Genomic DNA, 12,809 nt, shown 5'->3' with positions numbered 1-12,809 from the left:
AGGAAGTTCAATAGCCAGTAGCTAATAGCTTCCGTCTTGTAGTTGAATCTGAGCATACATGATTTTTGGCGTGTCGGAATTGCATACACATGATTGGAATTTCCGATAGAAAGTTTGTCGGGAAAATTGAGAACATGCTATCAGTTTTTGGCTGGCGGAAATTCGGACAGCTAAATTCTGATGGAGCGTACACACGGTCGCATTTTCCGATGAAAAGCTTTCATCTGTCTTTTTCTGGCCAGAATTCCGATCGTGTGTACGCAGCATAAGTGACAAGTCTGTGTGCCAAAAAACTGATAAAAAAAAAATAGAGCTTGATTTAGGTTAGTGTGTATACTTGATCCTACAATGGGTACAAACAACAAATAATGCACACACGTGGTAACCTGATGTACATCAAAAATATATATATATTTTTTTTTTTTACTGTTTTGGGACAGATTTGTAGAACGGTTTTTAATGTTTTTCTGCAATCAAGCTAAGCTATGTCGGCAGCAACCCAACATGTCTGACAAAAAAAAAAAGGTAAACAAAATCAGTCAGATTAGGCTGACATGATCTTCAACAGTAAATCTGTGATGTAGCATGTTTGGTGCTTTTAAATGATCATTGATCATTCTTTTTAGGTGGGATTCCATTAACTTTATTTCCACAGATGTTGAATTCAGTGTCATGTAGTTGCCATCTTTTTTCTTTGTACCATTCTTGGTGCAATATTAGCTGTCTGCCAGTCATGACCTAGCCTGCTTTAAACTTCTCCACAACTTTATCCCTGACCTGTCTGGTGTGTTCCTTGGCCTTCATGATGCGGTTTGTTCACTAAGGTTCTCTAAAAAACCTCTGAGGGCTTCACAGAGCAGCTGTATTTATACTGAGATTAAATTACACACAGATGGACTCTATTTACTAATTCGGTGACTTATGCAGGCAATTGGTTCCACTAGATTTTAGTTAGGGGTATCAGAGTAAAAGGGGGCTAAATACAAATGCATACCACACTTTTCAGATATTTGTAAAAAAAAAAAAAAATTGAAAACAATCTATCATTTTCCTTCCACTTCACAGTTATGTGCCAATTTGTGTTGGTCTATCACAAAAAAATAAAATAAATAAATAAAATACATTTACCTTTGTGGCTTTAACATGACAAAATGTGGAAAATTTCAAGGGGTATGAATACTTTTCAAGGCACAGTATGTTGGAGATCAATGACACTAAGAAATGCCCCTCTGTTAATGGTCAGTAGGAGTAAAAATAAAAAAAATCCCATGTGATGATGGTCTGCAGGAGTAATAAATGCCACTGCAGAAGTGGTCAATAGGAGTAGAAAATGCCCCAATTCAGTTTTCAGAAGAAGTAAAAAACGTCCCTACTTCAGTTTTCATTGGGAGTAAAAAATGCCCCCATGGCAGTGGTCAGTAGAAAAAAAAAAATGTCTCATGGCAGTGGTCAGCAAGAGTAAAAAATGCCCCTTCACAATTGTCAGTAGAAGCAAAATATACCCCAATGTCAGTGAGTAAAAACTTGCACGATTTCAAAGCCGCATTTCAGTCCAACTTCGGGGGCAGGTTCATGCACAGATGTCTATTGAAATTGCCCCTGAAGTCGCCAAAAGTAATGCAGAACTACTTTAGGAAATCGGTGTGGTACAATCACATGTCAAATTGCGCCAATGTGAATGGAGGCTTAGAAGAAAGGCAAAAATGGCAGCTTCAAATTTTTCTCAGCACAGGTTTCTTTTAAGGCTGGGTTCATACTTATGGAAATTGGATGCAGGTTTCTCTACATCCAATTTGCATGACAGCAAAGTGTGACCGGCTCTCAATGTAGCTGGTTCACACAGCTCCGGGGCAGCCGCGGAGAGCATAGTAGAAGGGTCCTGTTCATCTTTGGCTCCATTTCAGGTCTGAATTCAGGCAAAAATTCAGACCTAGGTATAGAATAAGAGTCTTGCAAGCTATCACATAAATTCCACTAGCGTACCAAAATGTCATATATATATATATATATATATATATATATATATATATATATATATATATATATATATATATATATATATATATATACATATACACTGTACACGCAAACACACACACACATATATACAAATATCAGCCACTGACACTGTTCACAGTCTTATAATGTGCAAAAATTTGTAATATAACAATAAAGTGTCGCGCTATATCAGTGAATTAATCCTAAATATCATGCAATTAATACATACATATAAATCCAGATATCATATAAAAATAAAGTGCTATTGTGCTTGAATATTCCATAACATTCCGTGTAAAAACATGCTTCATGGTGACAGTCCATAATGAGCAATAGGGGTTATTTACGAAAGGCAAATCCACTTTGCACTGCAAGTGCACTTGGAAGCACAGCCGCTCTAAATCTAAGGGGTAGATCTGAAATGAGTGGAAGCTCTGCTGATTTTATCATCCAATCCTGTGTAGCGCTGGCTCCTGAAGAGCACGTGCTATGTTTTTGAATTTTAATGTTACATCTGAACTGCATTTTGGTTTGGGTAGAATTATTCCAAATTTTGACCTCAGCATCAGTCTGACTGGACTATATAGGGTGTTCAGCCTGGCCATAGGGGGCACTGTCTCTTCTGGCAGGCATGGAAACACAGTCTGGTTAGGTGCTTTAAGGTTACTTTCTCTAGGAGCCAGCCCAGTGGGAGGGTTACTCTTGCTGTGCTTTCTGGGAGAGGGTACTTAAGATGCGGATGTCACGTGGTTTGGGGTTCCGGTCCACAAGTATGTTCTGACTCCATGGGCCTGGTCCTCCTGACCAGCCACCAGGAAGGCTATGGCCTGGGGTGCGGATCCACCTGACTATGTCTCGGGGCTGGCTAGTTTGAGGCAAGGAAACTAAGGAAAGGATTCTGAGGTGGTCCGGTGCCGTCTCTGGTTGTGGAGAGGCCCAGCAGCTTCGTAGCTATCCAAGGGAGGACTCTTCAGAAGAAGGCCATGCACGGGTTGGCTTCTTAGTAAGAGCCTGGTAAGGCTGAAGGACCTAAGTGAATCCAGTCTTGTGGGTATCTCTGAAGCAGCTGAAAGATACTGGTACCATACGAGTGTTCTACAAGTCCTAGTTTCCTACATGTTCTACAACGTCGTCTGTGGCAGAGACTTATTTCTACATGTTCTACAACAAAGTATGTGGCAGAGACTTGTTTCTGATTTAAGTACCTTGTTGGCTGCTAGGCCTTGTGAGAGAGGGACTATCCAACTAGAGTGAACATCCAGCTGTGAACGGCTGTTCTCTGGATTTAGTCAAAGCAAGAAAATTCTTTATTGTTGACTTTGATACTAAGAGTACCTGGACTTTTCTCCTAACCCTTTGATACCATACTAAGAGACTGTTCATTAATTACGTTTTTGGAAATAAAAATCCCTTTAAGTCGTCAGTCTCTAAACTTTCTGGGCCATCTACCACGGGAAACCCCTAGATGTAAATTGAGGTGAAGAAGGTAACGAACGGTAAGCCCAATCAAACCAGCAGCTCCTTCAGGAGTTAGTGCTACACATGTGCAAGCTAAAATGCTGTTTTTTATTTTCCTTCCATGTCCCCCTCGGATCTACAGCGACTTTACTTCCAAGTGCACTTGCAGTGCAAAGTGGATTTTCCATTAGTAAATAACCACCAATGATTTGCCTGTTAGTTTGGTGCACTGTCGGCACCTTGAATATGTACCCCTTTTTTATGTGTTTTTAAGAAAAGGATTTTAAATGGTATTACACTCTGCAGTTTATTTTTTTCTCTGTTACTACAAGGACAAAACTCTAGGACAGTGATGGTGAACCTTGGCACCCCAGATGTTTTGAAACTACATTTCCCATGATGCTCCTGCACTCTGCAGTGTAGTTGAGCATCATGGGAAATGTAGTTCCAAAACATCTGGGGTGCCAAGGTTCACCATCACTGCTCTAGGAGGATCCGGGACACCTGAGCAAGCCTTACCTATAGAGCCCGGGGTGGTTCATCACAGTGTATACCAAACTTAATTGTGCGATCACATGCTGGGAGATGAGGGCGATCACAAAGTGGGAGCACAGGAGTGTCGGCACCCACTATTAAGTTTGGAGCACTTTTGCACAAGGATCTTCAAATTATACTCATCTTATATGGATTCCGTCAACACATTGTTCATTATAGGGTGGCGAATGAGAAAGGGGCGATAGAGGGGCATAACTCCCCCTTCCTTTTTTTTTCTTTGCCCCTGGGTGGAGGGAGGGGGGTAAGAGGGTTGTTTAATTGGAATGTAATGTGTAAGAAGAGGCGGCGAAAGAAGACCTCTTAATAAATTGTATTAATGCTTTTATAAATTTGTATATATAAAGAGGAAAAATAAAAATAAAGAATATATAAAAAAAAAAAAAAAACAACACATTGTTCATTATGGACCGTCACCATGAAGCATGTTTTTACATGGAATGCTATGAAATAGAGCGCAATAGCACTTTATTTTTATATGATATCTGGATTTATATGTATTAGTTGCATGATATTTAGGATTGATTAACTGATATAGCGTGACACTTTGATGTTATATTACAAAAAATTCAGACCTAATTCGGACCTGAAATGGTGAACGGGGGACGCACCCAGTAGTGTATTTAGGTTTTGTGCTGCCCTCAGCCTCAATGGTCCAAATTCAAGAAGAAAAGCTTTTTTAAAAAGTGTAAAAATTTTTAATACTTCTGCTGGGTTTTTTATTGCTTAGTTCCATAAATAAGAATTACATATCATGAAGTGTTAGTTAGAAAGCATTGTGATGTAGTGACCAGCAGGTGGCACCATTACTACACTTGGCTCTTTTGTAATCTGCAAATGTCAAATATCACTGCTGCACACCCGTATAGGGTTGACCACTGGTGAAATCTACTTTATGAGAAGACATCAAAAAAAATGTACTGGGACTCTAACACTTTCCCACTCAAAAATGCAAAAAAAAAAAAAAAATAATATTCCCTGGATTTGGAATTTGAACTATACTTCAACAACATCATCACAAATTGCCAAACAGCCTCATCCATAACGCCTTTGGGTTATCAACTGCATACAGTATATCATCCACAGCTTTATATTTTTTCACGCACTAGCCAGACTAACCAAGTATCTTAGGCTCCATTCACATCTGGACGATTTGAATCATGGGCAGAAGTGCCATGATTCTGCCTACGATTCAGAATCGAGGCAAAGTGTGGGTGCATTTGCAATACCATTATTTCTCAATGTCACCCCAAACATGGTTTGATATTGCCACGATTGTCGCGTGACAAAACCGCACAAAGTCTTGGGGCGCGTGTCACCCAAAAGAAGTTTTGTAACTTCTTTTGAGCGACATGTGTTTCGCAATTTTGTTTGCGTGATTTTGTCGCTCGGTAAAATCGTGCAGCATTTAAGGTGCCATTGAGAATTAATGGCATCGCAAACGCATCCCGTCCTTTGCTGCAATTCTAAATCTCCGGCAGAATCACGGTACTTCCTCCCCACGAGTCAAAACGCCCCGGTTGGAAAGGAGCATTACAGATGAAGTTATAGACACACTCTTGTATGTTGCAGTAATATGCACATTATGTCCCTTAGTGCGTTCTGGTGTCATTCATTTTTATTTGCACCCCAATGCACTTAGGCAATGCAGATCTGACGTTTATGCGTCACAACACACCACAGCGCATGGTAAAGAAACTACTAATGCGCTGCATTGGGAAAATTGCTGGATGATAGTTTTGTTTTTGTCTATTCATGTGCGTTGGCAGCCCAACAATGTAACACACACACAATGCAACATACATAAACTGCTAATTATGAAAGGGTCCAAAAAGTCAATGAATTTCAAAATTACTTGAGAATTTTAGCAATTCCCTTGATACATGCAGAATACCTAAACAGGTAAATACACACATGAAATTAAATATGTGAGCTTTTTTACCTGGCAAATAATTATTCCTATTATTACACATGTAGTTCTAAGATTAACACTGCTCTGCCACAAAGCAAAACACTGAGTGACAGGGTAGAGTACAGATTACTTGTTTGTAAGTGTTTGCAAGTTAACAAATCTCTAACATCTTGCTAAATAGCACCACTTACATCAGCAGTGTCTAGTGTGTCAACTTGTGTTTTGAAGGAATTGTCAGTCCTTAGTAAATGATCGATCTTCGAACATATAATCTGATTTCATTTGTAAAAACATTGGCTCCTCCTTTAACAGCTATAATATAGCTGGGATGTCATTAAGCAGTTCTTTCAATATCAGAACTATTCCTTTTCCATCTCAAAATGCTTATGACCTTAGGAGATCAAGTACTGGGCTCACATAGGTTCACATAGTATCACCCACTTGCTTTTTCTGTAAGGCAGGGTTCACACTGCTGTGCAGAGCGGCTCACAGCAAGGGCCCAGTGCGTTCCTGTTCACCGTTTCAGGTACGATTTCTGTCCGGAATTTTGGCTAATAGTCTCCAGATTTAAAGCTTCACACTCCAATAAACTCTGCTGCAGGTTATAAAGCATTTAAAAAACTCCTAGATTATTTTTTTGCCCCCGTCCTGCTGACTTATGCCGTAGTGTGCTAGCAAGAACCACATACTAGCACAGACTAACACGTCAAAGGAAAACCTCCAGCGCTGTGCTGTCAGCACTCGAGTGCTTCCATCTTCACTTGGTCTTCCTTCTGGGTTCACCCCATTTGGCCACCCGAATCGCCGGGCTGTGATGACATCATTAACTTGCAGTCACATCACACCAGCACAGAGCGGGTGCGGAATATACTCCGAGCTGAGCATGCATGGCTCAGTGTATGTTGCAGCTGACAAACAGGACGAAGCATTTATGGCAGAAGAGATTGATAGAGTATCTTCTGCCATAAAATCCCTGCCTATTAGTGTTTTTTCTTTTTTAAGTGTAATACCACTTTAAGGATCATCATAGTGTCCGCTCATACATGTTGTACTTTACAGAGAAGAGAACTTCAGCAGAGAAGCTCACCAGCACCCTCCCATAACTAAAATATCCAGTGAACTGAACTGAACTTGGAAAAAAAACAAACACAAATGGATCATATTAGCACCTTGGGAATTCATGCAATAAGTTAACCCATGGTTTCCTCTCAGCTAGCAAGTGAAGAAGGAATGCCATTATGTTTAAGAATCCATCAATATGCATAGAAACTTTATCAGATCGCACTTGTATTAACATACTGTTACTACTGACATAAAGCAGTACTATAACTATAAGAACAGATTGGCCTTCTTGAGACCAGGAAAAAGAACTGCTGCATTGGCACTTTCAGAACGAATTGTAGGTCATTTTTTTCTTACGGTTCTTCATTATTCATCACTTTAATGAGCTCCTGCACCAGGTCTTCTTTGGCAATGTCATGGCTCCTTCTGATGATGTCAGCAAAAAGTCTCTTCCCATGTTCGAGTTTCTTCCATGGGGTATCCAAGAGGCTGCAGCTCAAGCCGTACAAGCCTGTAGCAATAAAAACACAACAGTATTTCATTTATTTGAAGGTGAAACAATATCTAACAAGGAATCACTCTTCATTACACCTGAATAAACACAATTCACATAAGAGGATCTACATTTAGCATTAGGAAGAGCTCAAGGCTAATTAAAATGCTGCATACATTTTTAAAATCTGAAGTAAATGCCATATAATTGCAGCCATTTGATTGTAGCCTACAATTCATTCAATCGGAGAGAAGATCATTCAAGGAGAACTAGAAATCTTGGGGCCCCATAGCAAACCTATGATGAAGACCCTCAGTGACATTTCTTTGTGGAACATTGTAAATTTTGAAAATAGTGTAATTTCAACACAAAGTCTAAATATAGGACAAGGTAGATAATATAGGACAAGGTAGACAATGTAGTACAGACTGTCAGCATAGTCTGTACTACACTAAGTGCCGTGCTTCCCTAAAGGGCAACTTCACCTAAAAAGCGAAGTTTCACTTATCCTCCCCCTCCACCCTCATTATGTCAGGACCTGAGTCTGAACATGAGAGCTCTGCTGTGTCTGGAGATGCCTCTTCTTGCCGAGCTACCTGGGATGTTACACAGCAGCCTGGAAAATTCCTTGAATTGAACTTCCTGATTCATGCCATGTGTCTGCACTTCCTGTTTGCCAGATGATTGTGCTCTCATCTCACTCCTGTTCTATGCTTGTTTACTTCATAGTTGGGGCGACCTGGTACTAACATGCAGCAAAATCCATCTACACTAGGGATGAGCCGAACACCCCCCGGTTCGGTTCGCACCAGAACTTTCGAACGGACCCCAAATTCGAACGAACGTTAGAACCCCATTGAAGTCTATGGGACTCGAACGTTCGAAATGAAAAGTGCTAATTTTAACGGCTAATATGCAAGATACTGTCCTAAAAAGGGTTTGGGGACCTGGCTCCTGCCCCAGGGGACATGGGTCAATGCAAAAAAAAGTTTTAAAAACGTCCGTTTTGGCGGGAGCACTGATTTTAATGACGATTAAAGTGGGAAAAAAAAGTGAAATATTCCTTTAAATATGTTGCCTGTGGGGTGTCTGTAGTATGCCTGTGAAGTGCCACATGTTTCCCGTGTTTAGAACAGTCCCTGCACAAAATGACATTTAACGGAAATAACACCATTTAAAACTGCTTGCGGTTTTAATGTTATATCTGGTTCCTGCAATATGGTTGAAAATCATTGAGAAAAATGGCATGGGTAGCCCTCCCTGGCCATTACCAGCCTATTTGGGTCTTGTACGCATATTAAGGGGAACCCCGTACCCATATTAAAAAAAGGAAATGCGTGTGGCCCCCAGGCCCTATATACTCAGAACAGCAGTATACAGGCGGTGCAAACAAGACAGGGACTGTGTAGGTTTGTTGTGTTAAGTTGAATCTGTTTGTAATTTTCAACTGGTACATTTTTAAAGTGTAGCTCCAGTCAAAAAAACTATTTTAAAGCTTTTTGGAAAACATAGGGAAGGGTTATCACCCCTGTATAATTTGTTTTGTCGTCCATCTTTTTTCATCTCACTTGCTGTTGTCTCCTTCCGTTTGCAAGTAGGAGATGTTTGTAAATTGGATGTTTGAAAGTAGGGGCCTGCCCTATATGCTCTGCAGAAATGGCGGAACAAGGTGTTGGTTTTGCCACAACATTGTAAGTCCTCAAAGTGACTCTTGGTGGGCGCTGGAGCGCCCTGCTGTGAACGATTATATCAAGAATTGTAATTACATGCCATTGTTGAACAGTGGTAGAAAAATTGACCTTTGGTGGTTGTGGTGCTGGTGCCGCAACACTATAAGTCCTCACCGTTACTCTGGGTGGGCACAGGAAGGGGCCCTCCTGTGAAATATTATATCAAGAATTGTAATTACATGTCCCTGTTAAACAGGGGCAGAAAAATTGGGCCTTAGGCACTGGTGCTGGTGCCACCACACTGCAACCTCTGCCATATACTCTAGTTTTATTGCAGGAATTAGCCCTGCTGCAAAGCATTGCATCAAAAATTGTAATTAAACGCCCCTGTTAAACAGGGGCAGAAAAATTGGGCTGATGGCATCAACCAGAACCAGAAATGTTCTTCCAACATATCAGCAGAGGAGGAAGAGGATAGACAATCAACATAACAGGACAGTCACTCAGCATCAGCATAGGCAGTCTTGAAGGGATGTGGTATTTAAAAAAAAAATTATTCGGTTACATCAGCTTCAGGTGCTTGGTAGCTGTGGGTGATCCAAGACTGATTCATCTTGATGAAGGTCAGTCGATCAACTGATTCGGTGGACAGGCGCACCCTGTGATCGGTAACAAAGCCACCAGCAGCACTGAAGGTGCGTTCCGAAAGAACGCTGGATGCAGGACAGGCCAGTAGCTCAATTGCATACTGTGCAAGCTCTGGCCAGTGATCCATCCTCAAGACCCAGTAAGCCAGAGGATTTTCGGTGGGAAAGGTGTCCAAGTCTGACCTTGCCCCTAGGTATTCCTGCACCATGTAAATCAGACGCTGGCGATGGGTGCTGGAACCGATCAAACCTTGGGGCTGCGGACTAAAAAATTGTCTGAAAGCATCAGTCAGACGGCCACCTTCTCCACCGCTCCTTCTGACCGATGCCTCAGCAACACGTTGTCCAGGACCAGGAGTTTGTAACCTCCCAGTCTCTGGGAACGCGTTGCACAGACCTTTCTGCAAGGCCTCCCGGAGATGTCTCATCCTCTGCTCCCTCTGCGATGGCAAGATAAGGTCGGCAACCTTACCCTTGTACCGTGGATCAAGGAGAGTGGCCAGCCAGTAATGGTCCCTCTCCTTGACCTGAAGAATACGAGGATCCTTCCGCAGGCTTTGCAGGATCAGGGAGGCCATGCAGCGTAGGTTAGCTGAGGCATTCGGTCCGGAGTCCTCTGGGTCACTAAGGACAACATGATCCGCAGCTACCTCCTCCCAACCACGTACAAGTCCACGTGTTTCTTGGGACTGTAAATCTTCCCTACAGGACTGCTGCTGCTGAGTGCCAGCCTCCACCTCCATGCTGACACAATCATCCTCCTCCTCCTCCTCCTCCTCTTCCTCCTCCTCATCCTCTTCCTGTGTGATGGGTGGCACAGCAGGAACACTGTCTGGATAAAGGGGGCCTTGAGAGGCAAGGAAGTCCTCCTCTTCCTGCCTCTGTTCTGCCTCAAGTGCCCTGTCCATTATTCCACGCAGCGTATGCTCCAAGAGGTGGACAAGAGGTACAGTGTCACTGATGCATGCACTGTCACTGCTCACCATCCTTGTGGCCTCCTCAAACGGTGACAGGACAGTGCATGCATCCCTGATCATGCCCCACTGGCGTGGTGAGAAAAAACCAAGCTCCTCTGACCCTGTCCTGGTGCCGTAGTCGCACAGGTACTCATTGATGGCCCTCTGCTGCGTGTGCAGCCGCTGCAGCATGGCCAATGTTGAGTTCCATCTGGTGGGCATGTCACATATAAGGCGGTTCTTGGGCAGGTTTAACTCCTTTTGGAGCTCAGCCAGCCGAGCACAGGCATTAAATGATCGGCGGAAATGCACACAGACTTTCCTGGCCTGCTTCAGGACATCCTGTAAGCCGGGGTACCTGCCCAAGAACCGCTGCACCACCAGGTTAAGGACGTGAGCTACACAGGGCACATGGGTCAGTTGTCCCTGTCGGAGGGTGGAGAGGAGGTTGGTGCCATTGTCGCAAACCACCATTCCTGGCTTAAGCTGGCGTGGCGTCAACCACCTCTCGGCCTGCCCCTGCAGAGCTGACAAAACATCCGCCCCAGTGTGGCTCCTGTCCCCCAAACAAACCAGCGCAAGCACGGCATGGCATCGTTTTGCCTGCGTACTTGCGTAGCCCCTGGAACGCCTACGGAGCACCGCTGGTTCGGAGGACAGAGCACTGGAAGAGGCCATGGAGGAAGAAGAAGAGGAGGGGGTGGAGGAGAGAGGTGTGTCACAACCAATAGTAGCATTTTGGAGGCGTGGTGGCAGAACAACCTCCAACACTACTGCACCTTGTCCTGCATCCTTCCCAGCTGCCAGAAGAGTGACCCAATGGGCCGTGAAAGACAGGTAAAGTCCCTGTCCATGCCTGCTGGACCATGAGTCAGCGGTAATATGCACCTTACCCTGTCCAGCGAGGCAAGGACATTGCCTTCCACATGCCGGTAGAGAGCCGGAATCGCCTTCCGTGAGAAAAAGTGGCGTTTGGGGACCTGCCACTGAGGAACCGCACATTGTACAAACTCACGGAAGGGGGCCGAGTCTACCAACTGAAAAGGCAGCAGTTGAAGTGCTAGCAATTTAGCCAAGCTAGCATTCAACCGCTGGGCATGTGGATGGCTGGGAGTGAACTTCTTCCGCCGGTCCAGCAGCTGGGGCAGGGACATTTGCCTGCTATAATCGGACGTGGGTGTACCGCTAGCAGAGTTCCCGGAAGCACTTGGCTGTGACACACCTAATTCTACACCTTCATTCCTCTCAGAGCAGGTTTCAGAGAGGACTGAAGGTCTAGTGGGGTTGGAGATGCCAGCTGATGAGGAGCAAGGAGAGGTCCGCTTTGTTCTTTGGTGTGGGTCTTTGAGGTACGCTTGCCAACGAGCTGCATGGCAGGTCAACATATGTCTGGTCAAGCATGTGGTGCCCAAGCGGCTGATGTTTTGGCCACGTGAGATACGCTTGAGACATATGTTGCAAATAGCAGCGGTGCGATCTGATGCACTCGTCTCAAAAAAGGCCCACACCAAAGAACTTTTAGAATAACGCGCAGAGGCAGCACTCTGCACAGGCGGAGCTCTGCGGTGCGATTCAGTCGGTGTGCTGCCCCTAAGCTGGCCCCCGGAGGGCATCGTGCCTTGTTGGACATGTGCCTCCTCCTCCTCCTCCTCCTCCTCCCTCTTTGCAGGCACCCACGTGGAGTCAGTGCCCTCATCATCCCCTCCCTCTTCATCGCTGTAGCAAACCTGGCAGTATGCTGCAGCTTGTGGAACATGACTGCCAGATTGCTGTCCTTCTTGAGCATCCCCTCTGTCTGCACTCACGCTACTGCCTTCCTCTAGCTGAGTGTCATCATCAGAGCCCACAAAACACTGGGCATCCTCCTGGAGCATGTACCCAACACTGTGCTCAAAGAGTTCAGGAGACTCCTCAGGAGGACGTGGTGGGTCTAGGGAAGGAGTCACTGATGATGACATTGAGAGGAGGGAAGACGATGCGTTGGCAGCTGCTTTGCTACTACCCTGAGACTGGGTGAGAGAGGATGAGGAGGATGAAGAGGGCTTGGTCATCCACTCTACC

At 44.1% G+C, this 12,809-nt stretch overlaps 1 protein-coding gene across 5 annotated transcripts in view; it reads right to left on the bottom strand.

The window, feature by feature from the left end:
* The window catches only part of TANGO2 (transport and golgi organization 2 homolog), a 243,668-nt gene that overhangs the window by 8,662 nt on the left and 222,197 nt on the right, over positions 1 to 12,809 (bottom strand). For all 5 annotated transcript variants that reach the window (XM_077461701.1, XM_077461703.1, XM_077461702.1 and 2 more), the window contains exon 7: positions 7,340 to 7,493. In XM_077461701.1, coding sequence (XP_077317827.1) covers positions 7,340 to 7,493 — 154 coding nt within the window. The remainder of the gene's footprint in view (positions 1 to 7,339; positions 7,494 to 12,809) is intronic.

The sequence above is a fragment of the Lithobates pipiens genome, unplaced genomic scaffold, assembly GCF_037356315.1.
Source record: "Lithobates pipiens isolate NorthernLeopardFrog02 unplaced genomic scaffold, aLitPip1_a1.2 Scaffold_3, whole genome shotgun sequence".
In the NCBI taxonomy this organism is placed as follows: domain Eukaryota; kingdom Metazoa; phylum Chordata; class Amphibia; order Anura; family Ranidae; genus Lithobates; species Lithobates pipiens.
Note: the sequence above shows the minus strand (reverse complement) of the source record. Positions and strands in the feature narration are given on the sequence as shown.